The 22662-nt window shown below is 37.2% G+C and overlaps 1 protein-coding gene across 1 annotated transcript in view; it reads right to left on the minus strand.

Annotated features, from left to right (window-relative positions):
• ZPLD1 (zona pellucida like domain containing 1) overlaps positions 1-22662 on the minus strand; it is a 45234-nt gene that overhangs the window by 16957 nt on the left and 5615 nt on the right. The window contains exons 2-4 of the mRNA XM_037058903.1: positions 7977-8197; positions 4661-4842; positions 3008-3080 (exon numbers count right to left, since the gene is read on the minus strand). Of these exons, the coding sequence (XP_036914798.1) occupies positions 3008-3080; positions 4661-4842; positions 7977-8197 (476 nt within the window). The remainder of the gene's footprint in view (positions 1-3007; positions 3081-4660; positions 4843-7976; positions 8198-22662) is intronic.

Consider the following 22662-nt stretch of genomic DNA (forward strand, 5'->3'; position numbering starts at 1 on the left):
TATGCTAAAATCCTTTTTCTGTTATAAATTACTAGCATTTTAATATCCTGTAACATGGCAAAATACAGTGATGGTACCGTGTTTAAAAAAAAGTAATTTTGGGCAGTGAAATTCTTCTGTAATAATGGGCACATATCATAGACATTTGTCAAAACCCACAGAATACACAACATTATGAGTGAACATAAATGTAAATGACGGACTTCAGTTAATAATGTATCAATATTGGTTTAATAACTGTAACAAGTATACCCCATAATAAGAGAGGAAATTGGGCTCAGGCCGAGGAGGGCTGTACTTTCAGATCAGTTTTCCTGTAAACCTAAACAGCTCTGAAAAGTAAAGTCAGCTAAAAAAATTGTTTGTGGGGAAATGGTTGAATTCTATTAAACAACTGGTTAGTAAATGACTTTTAAAATTCAGTTTAATTTTTATTCAACCACTAATAACACTGGTATTGCAAACTGATTAAAGACAAGAAGTATGTTGGCATTACCTATTTCGTTGAGAGTCCGATATCCAATAATTTACCTTTTACTGTAGAATTAAAATCTGAAGGTTATCATTAAATTATGGGCTTTTATTTAGCATCTGGATTCTAGAAACTTTTTGAAGAATTGTGTCTATGTTTTCCTTTCCTGAGTAAAAACTATTTGGTTTGCTGTATCCCATTTGTTTATCTTTTCTTTTATTTCCCTTGCCTAGGGAGATATACCAGATAAAATACTGCTACAAGCAGTGTCCAAGATTTCACTGCTTATGTTTCCTCCTACGATTTTTATGGCTTTGAGTCTAATATTTAAGTCTTTAATCCATTTTGAATTTATTCTTGTGTGTGGGGTAAGAAAGTGGTCTAATTTCATTTTTTGCAAGTATCTGTCCAATTTTCCAAATACCACATTGAATAAATTATCTTTAGCCCATTGTATGTGTTTGCTTCCTCTGTAGAATATTAGTTGACTGAAAATGTGTGGGTGTATTTCTGGGTTGTCTATTTGGTTCCATTGATCTGTGTGTCTATTTTTATGTCACTACCATGCTATTTTGATTACTATGGCCTTATAGTATAATTTCATATTGGGTAGCATGAGTTCTCCAACTTTGTTCTTTTTCAGAATTGCTGTTGTTATGTGGGGCCTTTTGTGGTGCCATATAAATTTTTGGAACATTTGTTTTAGTTCTGTGAAATGCATCATTGGAGTCTGGATAGGAATTGCATTAAATCTATAGAGTATTTTTTGTAGTATGGACATTTTAATGATGTTAATTCTTCCTATCCATGAACATAATATATGCTTTCATTTATTTGTATCTTCTTCTATTTCCTCAGTGTTTTATAATTTCCCGAGTATAGGTCTTTATATATTTGGTCAGGTTTATTCCTACATATTTTATTCTTTTTGAAGCAATTGTGAATGAGATTATTTTCTTGTCTAATTAGAAATGCGACAATTATATTATTTCTAATGATAAAGAAAAGACCTTAACAGCAAAGTTCTCCTCAAATTCATACTTTAAAATTTTGATTTTCTTCTTTTCCAGTGACAGAATAGTTTAATTTCACAGAAAATAATGTTATCATTAAATTCTCTGTGGGTATATTTTACACTTTTTTTAAGATCAGAAATTGTCAATCTTGTTTCACTCAATTATAACAAATCATATTAAACTCACACTATTCACCTCAACTCAGGGAGCTTACTTCCTTTTTTAATTTATTTTAAGCATATTTTATTGATTATACTATTACAATTTTTCCAATTTTTTTCACCCCTTTATCCCCCCTTTACTCTGTACCCTGCAATTCTCCAGCATTCTGCTTCTCCTTTTGATCATTAAAAAATATTGTTCACAACAATAATTATCTGGCCATCTTGGAAATAAATATCAGCACATACAGAGGAAAGCAAAAGTGGTTTACAGTACTGAGCATGCAAAATAGTTAATTTTTATATTATTAGTAACTAATTATTGTATCATTCTCCACATGAGCAACTGTTTAAACCTACTTTTGCCAACCCCTGCGTTTCCAGAGATTGTAAAACCAACAAACTTAGCAGCTTCTTACAGAAGAAAGTTTAGAAGTGACAGAAAATCACTTCTTAAAGCAAAAGCAATCTTCATTCCAATATGTTTTAATTTGTTGTTTAGAGCTCTGTGGTGTCTGACTACAAACTTACAAACATGATTTTTTTAAATGCCTTTGGAAAATGTCCTACTACAGTATTTATAGCTCATTATATTCAAAGTATAACACAATGACTTTTAAATCAGTTGTGTGAATTATAATTAAGTGCCATGGTGACATGAGTAATACTGTAAAAATCAGGTTAATAATTTACACAAACGTTGGTTGGTAGATTGGAAAATTGATATTTAAATCAGATATTTAAAATGTGTGAATAAAAATTTTAATCAACATGAAAATATCATTTAGATGATTAATGTTAGAGTTATAAATAGAAATCCATGTATTTTTCACATTTTGCTGCCACTGTTGATATTTACATGACAAAAGTTCAGATAATACTATGTAGTCAATCCAAATTATTTTAAATGTGGTAGAATTGACATTCATCAAAAGCCATATTAAAATATTTAACACATTCATCACCAAGCTTCTCTCCAAAAGTATTATTTGGACTTTCCCTATACTTTATCATAAAATTATTATTCCCCAAATCTTGAACCTGGCTATAGCCACACACACACACTCATAAATAAATATAAACACTTAAAAGCAGACAGGCACTTAAAATAACTCTGCAGAATCAGAGTCACAATTATGATGTGAACTTAAATCATTTATCAACCTTTAGGAAATAATGAAGTTTCTATTATATCTTTATCACTAAGGATATGAATATGGCAAGAAAGATAGACAAAGGTTAGCAAGGTGTAATGAGGTTAACATGGCGTTCGGTAGATTTTTATGTAAAACACACTCACATAAATAGTTCCTGAGAATGGTAAGAGAGAAAGTAACATCTCTCACCCATCGACTTACGTTATAAAGGAGCAAGTTCAAAGTGCTGACAAATGTACCATTGTTCTCTCTCACAGAAATCGCAGCTGAGGATCTAAAACAAGGTTAGAAAAACAGAAAGCTTTGAAGAGATTTTAAAATAAAAGTTTCAGTTATCCCTTACTGTTGCATTTCAGGCACTAAAACCCTTGAGTAAGCCTGACATACTTTTAAGTGGGCTTGGAGTGGGCACGTGGTTTAAATGACTACAGATAGATAATCAAAAAGAAAGTGCAGCCCAGTAAAGGCAAACTTTTTTATGATACTTTTATTTACAAATGCATCTTATTTCTATTTCATGTAACTTATATGAGACATTTTTCAGAAAAATATTATTCTAAAAGAATTTGAATCTGATGCTAATACATTTTCATCAACTTCATTAATATAGAAGTTTCCCTGGCTGGTTTGGCTCAGTGGACCAAGTGCCAGCCTGTGAACCAAAGGGTCACTCGTTTGATTCCCAGTCAGGACTCGTGCAAGAGGCAACCACATATTAATGTTTCTCTCTTTCTTTCTCCCTCCCTTCCCCTTTTTCTAAAAGTAAATAAATAAAATCTTTTTAAAAAAATAATTGAGTGATGTTCATGCACAGTAAAGCTCAGGCGTAAGTTTAGTGGGGCAGGAGGCTGGGCAGAGTAAGAGACTGAGACACCCTAAGGACCTACTTTCCTCTGTACCTGTATCCTTTAGACCCGAGGCATTTCTTTTCTTCTTTTCCACATTAAAAACTTACGGTTGACCAAGGTGGTAATAATCATTGTGCCATTAAAACCAGCTATGAATACTTTTTTTTATCTGAACCAAAATGTGTTCTTCACATTCCCTTGTAACTAAGACTAAACAATAATTAGAAATTTGTAATAGCAAAGCCTAGAATTGGAGAGAAAAAGTTTTCACTCAATCACCCCATTTTACTTAAAATATTTAAAAATTTAGATGATTATGTTGTAATGTGGATATAACTCTGTCTTGAAATATGTGCTTTGGCAATAATGAATGAATACATAACTGTAAACAAAGGCTACGACCTCAGTGTGTATCTGGAGCCCTTTGGCTTTGGGTGATACCACTTTTCTTTGGGAATTGTCAGATCTTTTGCAGGGGGACACCTCAGCAGAAGGAACTGAGACTCCAGATTCTGAGACAGCAGAATACAACAATGAGAGCATATGGCAGAGACTGAGGCCACGCAGGACCCCATAATGTAGCAACTGAGATTTCTGCACACTGGGAACATGAGAGGCCTTCTGTGCTGCTTAAGGCCCCAGAGTTCTCAGGTTCTTGGGAAGTTCTGAAGGGTGCAAGGAGAGCCCAAGGCAGATACCTGATAAGTTTGAGCCAGCTTACTTTTGAGAAAAATATATATAATAAATATATAAAATATATTATATATATTATGTCTTGAGCTTTTGGTTTGGGTAATAGCAATTTAGATAGATAGATAGATAGATAGATAGATAGATAGATAGATAGATAGAAAAAAATCTGATAGAGTTCCCATTGCATTAGGTTGGATACTTTCAAAAAAATCTTCTGAATAAGCCTTTATAAATCTTTATCAGTCCTTTAAGAATAAGAAGTGATTCAAATATAAAGACAGGAAGAGGCAGCAAGAATAAAATGCGAACTTACGAAGCAAGCTGGGTATTATTAACCAGGTATTCCAATGGATAACTACAACTGAATTTGTAAAGAAGCCCAGGTAGATAGCTGATGATTGTCGGTGGATCTGGAGTATCAATATATCCCGAAATATTTCCTATTTGTACTGAAGTTGTGTTTCCATAAGCACTGAGTCCAGGAACTGTGGATACCTGTCAGAATGGTAGATCAAATTCAATGTTTAAATAGATATATATAAATCAAGGCATTTCATATTCAAAATAAAATATTAGACTACATCATTTATAGTCTGTCTTTCAAATATAACATATCATGATTTGAAGATTAAGCAAACATAATGTTATCTTTAAGTAATTATATGTGTCCTAATGAAATGAAAATTTATATTTTCCAATGGCAGTTTATAAACAAAAAAGGAGAGAGATTGTATGCTCAGAGTGCTGCAACAAATAATCCGCAAGCGTCCATGATAATTCCCAATTCTGTGGCATGGTATCAAAGACCCCTATTAATCTGATCTTGCTTTCTACTTTAGCTTCGTATCTCCAGGCTCCCACTTTTGTTAATAATGTCCCAGCCCCAAAGCCTCATGGCTCTGGCCTTTGTGCAGACGCCTTCTGCCTCCTCTTCCCCCCACTTCACCATGACCTACTCTACTCCTCCCCTGGATCGCACCTTTCCTAGGAAACTTCTACCTCCGCCTGGGAGTGCCTGGCCGCACTATAGCAGCATCACGGTGCAGGGGCAGCCTCCTGACCCGGCAGTCCCCAGCCATCATCAGGTCCCCTTGTTCACCTGTGCATCTTCAACACAGCACAGTGAGGCCAGCATCTTGGGCCCCAAAGTAAATTGTGAAAACATGATTTAAGGTCTTAAGTTTTCTAAGTCAATCTTCACAGTCAGTTTTCCTCTGTGGCCCGTGGAGAGTCCCATCTCCTTCCCGGGCAATAGTTTGTGCATGGGTTTCAGGGGGGTTGTGAACTCCCTGAAGTCACAAAATAGTGTTGTCTGTGTGTGTATTTTCCTGGGACTGGTGAGCTTTCATTCTATTCTCCAATCCCACTAAAATTTAAGAACTACTATTTTAGGAATAATCAATAATATTCTTGACCTCCATAAACCACAAAGGAATACAGCTTCTTTCACTACGTCAAATACCCATGACACTCAATAAATATATTAGCACATATTATGGAGACCTATAATACTTAATTTTTAACAATAGAATAAATGATATGCATGAGCCTAGGAGCAGATGGGCAAAGCTGAGGCAATTATCTAGCTAATTCATGAATAGAGCCAGAATCATTATGAATGAAAACACTTTTATTCTAACTTGGTGATTTAGTAGTCTACTTAATTTTTCCCATGTAGGACTGTCCTTGGAACAGAACCCAGAGCTGGTGACATCTAAGACAAAAATGGAAAATAAGCAGATCTGGAGAGCATTATGCTCAGTGAAATAAGCCAGGCAGTGAAAGACAAATACCATATGATCTCACCTATAAGTGGAACCTAATCAACAAAACAAGAAAGCAGGTCAAATATAACCAGAGACATTGAAATTAAGAGCAAACTGACAGTAACCAGAGGGGAGGGTGGGTGGGATAATAGGGGGAAATGGAGGGCAGTGTTTTTAGGAGCATCTACAAAGGACACATGGACAAAACCAAAGGAGGGTAGGATCAAGGGTGGAAAGTGGGGTTGGCTGGGGTGTGGGGGAGTGGTCAGGGGGAAATAGAGACAACTGTACTTGAACAACAATAAAAAAAGTTAAAAAATGAAATGAAGCAGATCTTTCTCTCCTCTCACCACATACCTGACTGGCTAGCTAAAAATAACAATCTGTCTGCAAAATACATATACACACACAGGACAATTTTTATAGCAGAGTTACTGCACTCTGTAAAAAGTAAAAGTCACATATGCACACACATGCACTTTGCCTGGCATTCCATGTGAATTTTTTTGTAGGCAGCAGAGCAAGACTACCCAGAAAATAAAGTTTAGTGAGGCAAAGGACTTGGGCTGCTGGTGGGAGGAGAGGAAACGCTGCTGCTCGCCACACAGCCCCCCCACCCCCTGTCCCCGCAAGGAAACACAGATGAGCAATAATTAACCCACACGACTGCTCCTTAGGCCTGCTTCATAACCGCTCCGCACACAACTCAGAGCGATGAGTAAATGTTTCTAATAAAGAGTCAACAATACTCACGCTGCAGGCTTAGGATGGTCATGGGTACAATATTCTAGCTGACCTCTGGGAAAAAATAAAGAAATCTCTTTTTCCCGTCATCTCTCTTTCACCAAGTCTTACAAACTCTGCCCTTAGAACAAGCAAGCCTTCCCCCTTAACCCTAAACAATAATCTACAAAGAGGAAAGGCCAATTTCTCTTTCTTCACCAAACTAAGTGGTCATGCTGTTGTAGCTGCTTTTAGTCTTTGCTAGGATGTATCAATGAAATCACATTTAAACAGGCAAAGCGAAAAATCATACTTAATGAATCTCAGCCTAACAGTCCCCAAATCATACCATTTTTACTTCAATTAACTTTAATTGTCAGGAGAGTTAATGACTTACTCAATTCTATTTTTGGTGTTCAGTGCATGAATAAGTAAGTGAATAGCATAGACCAGCAGTTCTTATTCAGGATGGAAATACCTGAAGTGATGTTTTTATATCCTCAGTGACAGAGAGAACGCTACTGGGATTTCATGGGTAAGACTGAGAATGACACACATTTTGGAATTCAAAGGACAGTCCCACACAATGAAGAATTTCCCACCAAATATGCTGACGCCCCCCCTTTATTTTTATAAAACACCAGTGTGAATTATTTAATGTTAAATATAAAACCCAGATAATTCTAAGTTTTGCATTCTCTATTTCATTTTTTCTTTCTGAATGAGGTCACTAAGAAGTAATAGTCCAAGTGATTCATTGCCAAACTCACTGGAACAAACAATTTTTGTATGATAAGATACTTTCATAAAAAGCATGAAGAACACAGCTAATGACAAACTAGAGAGAAATACTCAATGTCACACATACACAATGAAGTGGCTTTGAGTAGCACAGCCCATCTCAGGCTCCTCAACTGCCCAGCTACAATAAAGAAAACCATTTTTGGAAAATAAAACTATATGTTTGGGAGCAGAATCCTCAAGCAGGCAAAGGAAAATGATTTCTTCAGTTTTATTGGAATTTTTTCTTGAAAGATAGATTGAACTTCTGATTATTTCATGAAATGGGGAGCCGTTTATTTTTTGTTTGTTTTTTTTGCTATGACCCCAACCTAGCACACTATTTCATACGAATCTTACCACTAAGTTATTGCCGCAGCCCTCCAAGGTGCTGAGATTGATGATGAAAATAACCACTGCGGGGAAGGTGTTGTTATTGATGAAACCCCTGCAGTGGGAATCCCCATGCCTTCCGTTCAGGGCCAGATCCGTTTCCGAATAACCGGAGAAAAGTACTGTGCAAAAATTAATCTTCATTGTAATGGTCTGCACCCCACAATACACACTGATGTCTCTTTCAGCTGAAATAAAAATACATAAAAAAACGTAAGTCACAAACGCATAGTAGAGTGTACAAGAACAACTTGTTAACATCCTTGATGTATTTGTTTGCCCCCCTCAATCTTTTTAACTCAATCCTATATTTGAATACACCCTAATCCAACGTTAAAAGTATTAAGAAAAGTAACCAGGACCAATGGTCTTTGATTTAGTTATTTAGGAAGTGGTGTTTAAGTAGAGAGATTATAGTTTATCTCTGTTTTCCTATATAATAGATATGCACTGAATGTTGGCTGCATATCACCAAATGATTAGAGAACTGAGTGGAAAAAGTCAGGTTACTGAGGAAATTGAGAACTAAAGTAAGAGAATTATTCACGTCTTTTGTCTAGAGCAGCAAGGCTCACAGCAGTGACGTGTACTCCCTGTGTAAGAAAGAAAGAGTTAAAATCCCTCCTAAACCAGAATTGTTGAGCACTTTGCTACTTTGTAACCTATGTCACTCGGGATGTAGAATAGAAGCCACCCCTCAGAATTCCATTTTACTTTACCTATATTAGTCACACTAGAGAAAGAAAAAGAAAAAGAAAAAGAGTGTGCTGATATCACAAACAAAAATGCATAGCCTACTCTAAGAAAAATTTGCCAATCACCAAAACATATGTTTTATGTTTTTAAAACATAAAACGCAATTGGCACCATTTTCCCGTGACCCTGGCTTATCTGTGATGAGACCCATTTTAGATCTGAAGTGAGCGAGTGCACACACACACACACACACACACACATACACACACTTTTCATACCTCTCTGTTCAGTTATTTTTCTACATGTAATGAAGAAAATACATGTAGAAAATGAAGATGTTGTCTACTAGGTAAGTCTCCAGAAGCAGAAGTTTTTACTTTTATTGGTCTTATGACTGTTAAAAGTTGAATTGTGCCCCTCCCCACAGGAAAAAAAAAAAAAAGATGCAATAACATCCTAACTCCCAGTACCTCAGATGGTGACCTTATGTGGAAATAGGGTTACTCAAGTGTAATTAATTTAACTAAGGTCCTACCAGAGTAGGGTGGGCCTCTAATCCAATATGACTGGTGTCCTAAGGAATTCCATGTGATAAGACAGAAACTCAGAGAGCATGCCATGTGGATACAGAGAACTGATGTATCTATAAGCCAAGGAGAAGCAAAGGTGGCCAGCAAACCATCACCAGAAGGTAAGAAGAGCCAAGGAAGAATTCTATCCAGAGTCTCAGAGGAAGCATAACATACCTCTGTTGATGCCTTAATTTTGGACTTCTGATTTCCAGAATTGTAAGACAAGACATTTCCAACATTTTAAATGATCCTGCTTGTGGCACTTCATTATGGAAGCCCTAGGAAGTTAATGCAGTAACCTTGCCACTTTTTAAAGTAGATTTTTTCATTGTTTTTAACTTATTAATTTTAGGGAAAGTCAGAAAAGGGGAGAGAGAGAAAGAGTGAGAGAGAGAGAGATGGATTGGTTCCATTTATTCATTCAATCTTTGCTTGAATCCCGCACGTGCCCTGGCCAGGGATCAAACCCACAATGACGGTACATCAGGATGTTGCACCCACCAACTGAGCTACCTGGCCCAGGTGACCTCGCCACTTGTACTACTCTGCTTTACTACTTTGACAAAGAATCTGAAATAGGCATTAAGGTTCCATATTGTGGACATAAAAAAAAAATCTGAGTAGACTATTTGGAAAAACACACTTTACTGTTCAAAAAAAGAAAAAGAAAAAGAAGTTAAAAGAATTTATCTTTCTGGTAAATGATAGAATGTTAGGATGTTCACCTAAGTAAATGTAAATGTCATTTAAGGCACTCTGACATAGAATTAATTTTTAAAAATATGTCAGTTCTAATATAAGGTAGGAGCAGAAATTTTCAATGGCACATTTCTTTGGAATATTTGTTCTCTACACTGTTTTTTTCCTGGCAAAGCGAATTATATTTTGAGGATTTGAGTATACCGATATGGAGACTTCTATGTTTGCTTATGATTTTAAACTTATTACAAAACAGAGAAAATCTTATGGCGAAAAGGTTATGGTAAGCTAATTATCATAGAAAACTCCAAGAAATATTCCCTCTCTAGGTAGAAAAATAAAACAAATTCATTATATAGTACACTCTACTAGCATAGAAAATAATAAATATGATCTCAGCCGGGAGAGTATATTAGTCTTTAACAAAATTAATGTTTAAGTGAAACCATGACTATTTTTATTATATTTTATTGATTATAATATTACAATTGTCCCAATTTTTCCCCATCCTCCGCTCTTGCACCCAAGATTCCCCCTGCTCAGGCAGTTCCCCACACCATTGTTCATGTCCATGGGTCATGCATAGGTTCTTTGGCTGCTCCACTTCCTATACTGTACTACACATCCCCATGGCTATTCTGTAACTACCTATTTGTACATCTTAATCCCCTCACCTCTTCACCCATTCTTCTATAGACACCTCCCATGTGGCAACCATCAAAATGTTCTCTGGATCCATGATTCTGTCCTTTTTCTTTTTGTTTACTTCATTTATTTTTTAGATTCAATTTTTGATAGATATGTATTTATTGACCTTTATTGTTCATAATTTTGATCTTTTTCTCAAATATCTCTCATTAACATTTCATATAATAATGTTATGGTGGTGATGAACTCCATTAGTTTTTCTTGTCTGGGGAGTTCTTCATCTGCCCTTCAATTGTAAATGATAGCTTTGCTGGGTAGAACAATCTTTGCTATAGGTCCCTACTTTCCATGACTTTGAATATTTCTTGGAAATTCCTTCTAACATAAAAATTTTCTTTTGAGAAATCAGCTGAAAGTCTTACAAGAATTCCCCTCTAAGTAACCAACTGCTCTTCTCTTGCTTCTTTTAAGGTTCTCTCTTTATCTTTAACCTTTGGCATTTTAATTATGATGTGTTTTGGAGTGGGCCTCTTTGCATCCATCTTTGGGACTTTTTGTGCTTCCTGGACTTGCATGTTTACTTCCTTCACCAAATCAGGGAAGTTTTCTTTCATTATTTTTTCAAATATATTTCCAGTTTCTTGCTCTTTCTCTTCTCCTTCTGGCACCCCTATGATGCAAAAGCTAGAATGCTTGAACTTGTACCAGAAGCTGTTTACATGATCTTCATTTTTTTAATTATTTTTTGTTCTTGTTGTTCTGATTGGTTGTCTTTTGCTTCCTTGAGTTCCTAATCATTGATTTGATTTACAGCTTCATCTACTCTACTGTTATTTCTTCATATATTGTTATTTATTTTAATTAGCATATCCATCATTTCTGACTGGATCTTTTTTTATGTTATTGAGGTCCTTGCTAAGTTCTTTGAGCATCCTTATAAACAGGGTTTTGAGCTCTGCATCTGGTAGATTGCTTATCTCCATTTTGTTTAGATCTTTTTCTTGAGTTTTGAGCTGTTCTTTCATTTGGGTTATGTTTCTTTGTCTCCTCATTTTGACAGCTTTCCTGTGTTTGTTTCTATGTATTCAATAGAGCTGCTATGACTCCTTGTCTTGATAGCCTAGCCTAAGGTAGTAGGTGTCCTGTACGGTCCAGTGGTACATGCTGCCCTATCACCCAAACTGGGTACTTGACGTGTGTCCTTCATGTGGGTTAAGCACACCCTCTTCTTGTAGTTGTGCCCTGATTTCTGTTGGCAGGTCAATGGTAGGGATATATCCAGGCTAGTCAGTTGCAAGGACTAGCTGTTACCACTGATCACCAACCTCCACCCTCTGAGGAGTATCAGCTGTGTGGGGGCAGGGAGGCGATTCCCTGATGTGTTATGTAGCTGTCCACTGGGTGCTCAGGCTCTGGGGCTTCCCAAGTGGTGCAGGCAAAGATCACTCCCACCTGGTTTCTTTGCCTGGGGCCACCCTGCCTGAACAATCTGAGATGGCTGCTACTTGTGCTGGACTTGGAGAATCCTAGGCAAAGTCAAGCTGTGATCTAGGCTGGTTGCTGCTAGTGCTGGGCCTGGGACCCCTTTAGCCAGAGGTATGGGGGATGGAGGCTTACTGAGGCTGGCTGTTGCTGGTTGGAGAAAATGTAGGATGTTGTGAAGCATGAATTAAGACCAGCCATTCATATTAAAAAGTAGTTTGAATGGGCCTGTAGGTTGGGTTGGACGGAGTCTCTGGGGATCTCCAAAGTGGGTCAAACAGTGTTAGCCAAGTTAATGGAGTATTAGATACAACTAGCCCACTGGTTCTGTGGCTTTGTGCAGGAATAGTTCAGAAAAGAAACAATGGCCTCTGTCTGCCTTTCTATCTGAGAAAAAGCTGTTCCCCAGCTCTCGTCTTGATGCCAGACACTTCAGTTTCCCCTAGTATGCCTCCAGTGCCTTTCAAACTGCTACCCCAGTGCTGGAGCTCAGAGGAAGTGAATCTGAGTTAGTCTCTGTGTGAATTCTTTAAGAGGAACTGCTTGAGACTCTAGAAGTTTCTTCTACCTACCTAATCCCTGCTGGATTTTGCAGCCAGAAATTATGGGTGCCTGTCTTCCTGGCACTAGAACCCTGGGCTGGGAGGCTCCCAAGATATCTGTCCTGAACTTCTATTCACCACACATGGTTGTGGGACCAGCCTGTTCCACATCTCCATCCCTCCTATCAGTCTGGATGGATGTAGTTTCTTTAAGTCTATAGTTGTCAGACTTCCACTCAACTGAAATTCTTATGGTTCTAAGTGATGGTTTTTCTATATTTTCATTGTAATTTTAATGTAGTTGCATGAGGAGACAAGCCATGTTTACCTGTGCTGCCATCTTCACCAGAAGTGGATCAATCCATGGATTATTTTATTAAATTTGGGGGGAGACATTGGTTAATAAACTTTCATAGGTTTCAGGTATAAAATTCTACAATACATCATCTGTATATTTTATTGTCTGTTTACTACCCCTAGTCAAGTCTCCTTCCACCATCGTTCATCCTCCCTTTACCCTCTCCTACCTCCCACCAGAGTTTTCCTGTGGCAATCACCATACTGTTGTCTGTGTCCATGAGTCTTTCTTTTTTTTTTTTCCTTTGCTTAATCCTTTTATCCTTCTCACCCAGCCCACAGCTGTCAATCTGTTCTCTGTACCCAGGGGTCTGCCTCCACTTTGTTAGTTTATTTTGTTCATTAGGTTCCACATATAAGTGGAATCATATGTGATTTGCCTCTTTCTGACTGGCTTATTTCACTTAGCATAATACTCTCCAGGTCCATCCATGCTGTCACAAAAGGTAAAGTTTCCTTCTGTTTTATGGCTGAGTCACATTTCGTTGGGTAAAAATACTATGGCTTTTTTATCCACTCATCTACTGATGCGCACTCAGCCTGCTTCCAAATCCTGGCTATTGTAAATGATGCTGCAATGAGCATAGGATTGGGATATATATAGTCTTTCAAATTAGTGTTTCAGGTTTCTTTGGATATATTCCCAGAACTGGAATTGCTGGGTCATAGACAGTTCCATTTTTAAATTTTTTTATTTTTAAAAGATTTTATTTATTTATCCTTAGAGGTGAAGGGAAGGAGAGAAGGAGAGAAATATCAATGTTTGGTTGCCTCTCTGAGTCCCTTGCTAGGAACTGGCCTGCAACCCAGGCATGTGCCCTGACTGGGAATCGAACCGTGATCATGTGGTTCTCAGGCCCTCACTCAATCCACTGAGCTACACCAGCCAGGGCCATTTTTTAATTTTTAAGGCAATCATGACTTCTAAATAATTCTCTCTACTAAAAGAATAGAGTTCATTTCAGCAAAGCTTTATTGAGTATCTACTAACTTCAAAATGCATCTTTTTTAATGTATCTTAAATCCATTGATTTTTCTCTATATTCATGCTATTCCTTGGTCTATGCCATTATCTTTTCCCCTGAAATATTACATTAACTTCCTAACTGGTTCCTTTATTTATATTCTTAACCCCCGTTATTAGTACAGCTGTTAATACATGAATCCAATCATGTCACCTCTTTGCATAGATCATCAATAGCTACTCACTTGGGTCAAAATCCAAATCTTGAACCAGATCCTCAAGCCTCTCTGTGATCTGCCACCTGCCTGCCTCTGCACTCCCCTCTCTCTTTACATCCCCCTTGCTTCCTACATTTGTTTCATTGAATATTTTCAAGTTCTTTAAAAGCATCACACTGAGTGGTAGAGGCCAGAATAGTGGTCACCTTCAGGGACAGAATTCTTTAGAACAGAAGAAACAAGGACATTTTAAGGTGTGATAAAAATGTTTTCCTTCTTGAGCTGGGTAGGGGTTATAAGAGTGTATATTCAATTTCAAGATATACCATGGAAATTGTTGCATCTTATTGTATGTAAAGTATTCCTCAATAAACTATAGTGAGAATTTTTGAAAACCTAATATAGGTTTCACCCAGAAAGTCTTCAGTCAGTGCTCTTTCCTCTGCTTGGGATTCTCCTCCTCTCCCCAGTATTTGTCTGAGTAACTCTGACTCTTCCTTCAGGGCTCATATTTAATAGTCCTTTTCCCAAAGACTTCCACAGTTTCCAATCTAAATCATGACATTCTGTGGTAAACTGTTATTTCTCCCTGGAATTGTGCATGTATTTTTGTATTTGCCTTTCCGTTAATCTTTTCATTAAGGCAGGCAACTATGATATTTGTCAATTAATTAATTAATTAATTAATTAACAGCACACTGTACTGAAGCAACAGAGGATTTGTAAATCCTGCACTGAGGATTTACGAAGTAGATCCTTGTTGTCAAGTAGTTTGCAGTGCATAAGGAGAGACAGACGTGTCCCACATCATCAGAAGGATTGGACAGAAAGCTATGGGATAGTTAGAAAGTGAACCTCACCCAAACCAGCTGGTTAAGATTGGCTCCTAGAGAAGAAGGTATTGATCTGAATTTTGAGGTATCAGTCACAGTTAGCTACACAGATTAAAAAATGTATAGCACAGAGGGGATTGCGTAAATAGTGACACAAGAGTGAATATGCTCAGGCTGGTTAAGAGCTGGACAGTTCAGTTTTCATTAGAATTTGAAATGCAAATAAACAAATGGCGGGGAATGAAAGCAACTGACAAGAACTCAGGCCAGATCGCAGGAAGCCTTATGTATAAAATGATCTCTGTAAGGTAACAAAATGTCTACCCGGTGTTCCATCAATTTCTCCGTCACTACACAGTTCACTAAGAACTCTTTTTATGCTCAGTGAAATAAAGAACAAGTAGCACTGCATTATTTGGCATATCATAAATGTTTCCAAGTGAATACATAACATTACTTGTTGCAAAAGAGAAATATCATTAACTTAAACCAACTGAAGGCTTTAGCTTCTTTACCTTTGTTTGAGAGCAATTAGTTGACGCTTACAACAGCTTTACAAATGGCAGTGATCACTTTGTCCAGATGCAGAGCTCTCTTCTCTTTTCTGCTTTGCCAGTGAAGACCTGCAACCCCAGCAGCGGAACTGAATTTGCTACAAGCTGATCCCACTTGGAGATATGACAACAAACTAGAGGGTTTTTGCAGTGTAAGAAAAGAGATCTGTTCAAATCCATCCTGACCCAGTTTTCTAAAGGCTTTTCCCTGCCCCTTCCGAGGAACACATTTTTTCCTGGTTGGAGTCACTAAAAGCATCCATTCAGCACGGTTTTTCCATTTGTGAGGCTCTGAGGAGTAAAAATGTTACTTCAGGTTGCCAATGGGCAATTTATGCTGAAAGTAGATAATTTTTTAGACATACGGAATCTCAGTTGTTCTCAATAACTAAATTTGTTGAGCATTCTTATTATTCAATCCCTATTATCCAATTCAATCCCTGAATTGTGACATTTCCTGGGACAATACTCACGTATAAAACAACCCAGTGAGTATAAGCTAACCAAAAAATCAATGAATAAATGAGTTTAGATGTTTGATTTTAAATGTTTTGTGCTTAAAAATCATATATATATATATATATATATATATATATATATATATATCAAGTATATTTAAGATGGCAAGCCTGCTTACAGAGTTTACATGCTATTATGTTGCGAAATGGCATTTTTTCCCTTGATATTTTAACCAAGCCAACCTTTTCGCAGAAATTTTAAAAACATGCTATATGGTTGAATTTAGGTTAAAATAAAGAAGTGTTTTGCACTGGCTTAGAACGAATAGCATCTAAATGAAGCTGAGCATTCCTAGCTTGTGGTAGACTGAATAATTTTCTTCTCATGTCAATACTGTTAAGTTTGAGAACATTTGCTTTTACTAGTGTCAGAATATTTATTTCAACGTTTTTATTACTACCAGAAATAATAAGGGCACCAATCAATGCAATTATTCAAATAATGTTCACACACATATTCTACAATAAAGCAAACACAGCAACGCCCCCAATTGGGCTGTCTGCTTGTGCCTGGCACTGCAGTGTAGTCGCTCAGAGTGTTCCCTCACCAACGACATAAAAAAGTGAAAATCTGTATGATAAGCAATTCAGGGGGTCAGTGTATAATACACAAAAATAATGAGGTGCATGGGAACAGGAATTAAAAACACAAAATCGGTGCCATCGGTTTTATACAAGCTAAAGTCTATTGGTTCTATTTATTTCAAGATCTATACTATATGCTACTTCACGTCAACAATAAATTCAATCAAAGTATTTATTGTATACATATTATGGAGCACAGTGTCTGTGCTAGACTGAAGAGAAAGACATTAACCAGACTCCTTTACTTCAAGGAGTTTATGGTTGAATAGAGGAGATGGAAGAAAACCAGATGATTATAACGCAGCCCGATAACGACATGATGGAGGTTTGTATACTGCATTATGTGCGACCATGATTTGATAGGGCAGAGATACTTGGAAACGACTGTTGGGAGGAAATGAAATAGTTCCAAGTGGCTAAATTTTGTAGGATATTGAACCAATTCTGTCGTGAAGAGAAAGGGATGTTAAACTGATACTCAGGTTTCTAGCTTCAGGGACTGAGTGGATTATCAGGAAGGAACGAGATAAGCTCCTGTTCTGAGAGGCTGGGGTGCATGTGGGACAGTCAAGCAGAAATGCACAGCAGGTAGTGGAAGCATGAGTCTAATATTTAGACGATAGAAAAGAGTAAAAAATATAAATCTGAGAATCAACAAATACTGAATGTATCAATAATATGCAACAAAATAATAAATTCACTACCTATGAGAACATTTGAATAAGAAGAGGAATAGGCTGAGAACAACAAAAAATAATCACATCTACCTTGTCCTTTAATGAGACTTTCCCTCATTTCCCTGAATGGACTACTCATTCTCCTGTGTTCTTTCTCACATCAGTGTTGGCTATGAGTCTACTCTATTGCTTGCACCACATCTAGGAATGTATATTTCCTTTCTCACCAAATTAGGAACTCATTGCAAGCTCTGGGTTTTTCCAGAATGCCTAAGAAATGCTCAGGAAATGTTTATTAAAATACACTTGACTCAGTTCTTTCACAAACAGCATGCATGGTTTCTAACTTTTTAATATTAAGGTCCAAGATTCACAAGCAAAAAAACTATGTACACAATTAACAGGGATTTGTCTGGATTGTTCATCCAGAACTCATCTTTCCTATCTGTACTCTGCCAACTGCCTGAGATGATTCTTGTTTTCAGAGTTTTAGACAAAAAACAAATCATTAATGTCAGATGTTTTCTGACTTCTAATTAAGAAAATTCAACCCATTAAATAATATGAACATAATAAATATTTGTTAGTTGTTTGAGTACCTAACGTTTTTAAATGCATTAGTCTTAGAAATAATTATCTTCCCTCATTATTAGTAATTAATTTTTTCCACTTGACAACGATAGATTTGCTGATCCCTATTGTCGTTAATAGCACACAAGTGCATGATAGCCTCGGAGATTTGCATAAGCATAGGGGCCATGTAGTGACACAGAACTAGCAAAACACCCCAAGTAGCATATCTAACTAGCACTTATACTTGACTGTGCATATGTGTTACCAGAGTCTTATTAAAATGCAGAGACTGATCCAGCAGGTCTATGTGGGGCCTGGTTTGTGCATTTGTCACAGGCTTCCAGGTGATGCCAATATTGAGTCTCTTATTTTAACCAGCTAAATTCCTTCATCACAAATATATATACATACACATACACATACATATACACATACACATACACATATACATATACATATGTTTTGACTAGGCAGAAGCCAACCCTTAGGTGCATCCTATCTGGTAAGATTAAACATTCCCGCCAAACGTCTTTTTGTATGATCCACATCTTACAAGAGGGAGAAATCAGAAACAGAAGAGAGTAAGATAGAGAGAGAGAGTGCATCATGAAGGAGATGGACATGTGCCGTCTTCCTTTTCTGAGGAACTAACTGGTGTTGAATCTCAGTGAAAAAATGTTTTATGAAAAGCTTAGTGAGCCTTAGCCCAAATAAGTCTATTCTAGTACTCAGGTGGATGTGTGGAACGAAGTTGGAAATAGGATTCGTCTTCTATCCCCACCTCTACTCCATTCCGCAAACCACAGCAGTTTAATAACTGAAGGAACAAGACAGTCAGCCTCACACAGCGGCTATGCCCTGGGCACTCTCTGAAACTGTGGGAGGAGACATGAGGAGAGGGTGGGTGGGTCTGTTGTGAGCAGGTGAAGGCTCTATTGAGGTTCAGGTGCAGGCATTCCCATGAATATGATTGCACCTGTATCCATGGTTTATACCTTAAAAGTGGCATTGGTTCAAAATTGACAATATGAGTCAAAATCTCTTCAGTCAGAGGAGCCCTTTTGCATGCGAAAAGTGCATTGCTTTGTCGTGCCATAGAAACCTCACCTGGAAATAATTTACTTCCTGATAGGTATCCCAAAACTAATATGTACCATCTAATTAGGTTGTAAAGTAATTTATATATCCTTTTTATTTCTATCTTATAGAATAAAAGCAGTGATATTTGGTACTACATAAGCAGAAGTGCTTAGAGAAAAATGTTATACATGCCTCTTCCATTCATTTTTTAAAGTTACTTTCCTCTTAAGTTTTTATACAATATTGAGGTTTTGTCGTTATACAACATGGCTGTGGCTGATAAAGAATTCAAAGTGGATTAGAAATTTGTTTCCTCTGTATATTGAATAGGTTTCTTGCCACCTTCATTTTTCACATCCATTTCTCGTTAGCAAATGCAAGCTGTTGTTTGCAGTGCTGTAGGAACTTCATGGGAAGTCTGAGGCAAACTTCGCACACTTATGTTCACACTAGCTCCTCCAAGCTGAGAGTTTGGTCATCTTTTTCAGGAAGGAAAAAGCATGTGGGTTTTACCTCTACAAGCAGAGGAAGTGAAAAATTTGCGCAATAAAGAACTTTGTTATTAAAGTAAAGAAGGGCCGGGACCCTGAGTTATTCAGTCATTGAACTTGCTGACTAACTGCTCTTCTCTCCACTGCACTTTATCTCTCTGACCAGCAGGTGCTGCCCAGGTCAGTTCTTCTGCCTCATCTGGTACTGTAAGTACAGTCAAATTGCTGTAAGTGCAAAGTGGGAAGCAGGCCCCCTCTTCGCTGCTTCAAAGACCAAAACACAGCTACAGAGAAGGCAGGAGAATTGGCCTTTCAAATCTACATAGCGGGCCAGACCATATCCCCTAGGATAATTATTCCATTATCCGCTTGAACTTCGTCTTTGGGCAGAACAATGCAATGGCTAAGTAACGCCTAACACAAATTAGACATTTCATTTTGCATGACCCACTCATGAATTATATTGATTAAATGGGTAACTCTCTCTTTTATTTCCTTTGGAACACTAGTGTCCACTTAAATGTTTTTCCCCCTATGATGAGAACTTTCGGGCTTTACTCTCTTAACAGTTTTTAAATATACCACACAGCAGTGTCGGCTACAATGTTGTACAGTACATCCCAGGACTTATGAATTGTGTAAATGGAAGTTTGTACTTTTTAATCACTTTCATTCAGTTCTCTCACCCTTCACTCCCACCTCTAGTAACCACAAATCTGGTCTCTTTTTCTACATTTTTTTTCTTTTTGCTTGCTTGTTTGGTTTTAAGATTCCACACATAAGTGAGATCATATAGTATTTGTCTGTTTACCTTTCTCTGTCTGGCTTATTTCACTTAGCATAATGCCCTCAAGGTTCATCTAAGTTCTCACAAATTGCAGGATTTTCTTCTTTTTAGTAGCTGAATAGCATTATATTGTGTGCATTTCTATACCACAACTTCTTTACCCATTCTTCTGTCGATGCGCAGTAAGGGTGTTTGCATGTCTTAGTTATTTTATTTTTTTTTTTAAGATTTTATTTATCTATCTTTAGAGGGGAAGGGAAAGAGAGAAATATCGATGTATGGTTGCCTCTCATGAGTCCCCTGCTGGGAACTGACCTGCAACCCAAGCATGTGCCCCTACTAGGAATCGAACCACAATTGCGTGATTCGCAGACCCTCACTCAATCCACTGAGCTACACCAGCCAGGGCTATCTTGGTTATTTTAAATAATGCTGCAATAATCATCGAGGTGCAGATATATTTTTGACATAGTAATTTTGATTCTTTCAAATATATACCTGAAGTAGAATTGCTGCATAATATAATGGTTTTATTTTTAATTTTTGAGGAAACTCCACACTGTTTCCCATACTGTTTCCTACTAAGAGTGCAAAGGGGTTCTTTTTTTCTCTAAATCCTTGTCTGCATTTGCTCACTGACTTCTTTTCGTTGATAGACATTCTGACAGGTATACAGTGATATCTCATCGTGGTTTTGATTTGCGTTCCCCTGATGTTAGCGATGTTAAACATATTTTTATATACCCGTTCACCATCTATATGTATTCTTTGGACAAAAATATTTATTCAGGTATATGGCCCATTTTTAATTGGATTATTTGCCTGTTTGTATACATCATTGTTTAAACTTTATATTCAGAGTTCACTCACTTTTAGGCACCATTACTTGATAGACAAAGTCCTAATCATTGGTGTTTTGTTTTCTTTTTATTTATCTTTGTCAATTGCTAACTTTGCAGCATTAGACAAATTCCATTCTTCAATGTTCTCATCATAAAATAAGGACTAAAAAATTACTTTGTCTTCCTGACATTCCCTCCATAATTTCAAATGCATTTTAAAAACCTTGCAAAATATTTGCTCTCTGGAGCATTTCAGACCTTGTTCTATGGCATGTGTCATTAGTTCGGCTCAAACAAAAACTCCAACAAAAATTCTCAAAAACATCGTGTTGTGTGTTTGTTATAAGAAATGAAAGAGAGAATTATGTAATGCAACTAGCATGCAATATGTGGAACCTATTATTTTCATTCTTGTTAATGGTATTTTAAACAGAATACAAAATGGTAAGTCTACACTGACTTCCATTCAGTTCCCCATGACTGGTCAGTGCACAGGGAAACAGCATCGGGCCACAAAGGTGTTGGTGCCAGAAACCTAAGTTCTCCTTGATTGTTCTTGTATCATTAAAGACTTCTTTACAGATCTGAAAGTTTAGGTGAACCCTCATAAACTATCATCTTTCCTCCAAAAGGGCCTAGTTCCAGAAGGTACCCACGGAGGTCAAGTGCATTGCATCTGTATGTTTCACTCTGGCCAAATAATTCCTTGGTACCCTAAAAGTGAACTGTGGTTTGAGTTTTATTCTGGGAACAACACAACTACAATGTTAGTGGGGCATATGCCTATTTCCTACTATTAGTTTGGGAAGCCAAGAGTTAACGATCTTAAAATTAAATGGTATCCCATTAAATCTGAAATGAATTAGACCATGGCGTTTCCTCTGACTCAAGGATAAATGCCATGGAAATTAAAGAAAATAGTTCCAATGTCATGAAACATAAAGGTCAGATAGGGTGAGAGGACCACTTTCGTCGTTATTAACATTACTTTGCATTTAGATAGCCCCTCTCCTTGGCCAGACTTGTTCTCATTCTAGCCCACTGCTTAGCATCTGAGCAGCCTGTGAGTCTCCCGATGACATAAGGGTGGTCCTGATAGAGAACAGGAGAGTCAAGACGGTGTGAGCAACGAACCGTTAGGCTTTATTTGTTCACTCTGGACTTCTTTTGCTAACAACATGCAAAAGCGGACTTAATCTATAATAATGCCCATATAAACTTAAAGCCTCTCCTGAAACTTCTGATTGATCTGGATTTCAGATTTTTAAATATAAATTTTAAATGGTAACTGTGTATGCATGTCTGTGTAGGTTCAGAAAGTTTGGATATTTGTTGTCCCAGCCAGACTGTACAAAAAGAGCCAAGATGAGGTCAAATATGAGGATATATGAGGTCAAATACAAACAAAATAAGAGGCTTAATATCCCTGTTAAAAATAAAGAAAAAGACTTCTCCTCCTTTCCTTTCTGAGATCCTTTGCCTCAGAAGACTGGATAATGGTGAAAAGAAGGGGAAGGGACGAGTCAAAGAACATG

Source organism: Sturnira hondurensis, unplaced genomic scaffold, assembly GCF_014824575.4.
Source record: "Sturnira hondurensis isolate 20B ecotype Veracruz unplaced genomic scaffold, ASM1482457v3 Scaffold0010428, whole genome shotgun sequence".
Lineage (NCBI taxonomy): Eukaryota > Metazoa > Chordata > Mammalia > Chiroptera > Phyllostomidae > Sturnira > Sturnira hondurensis.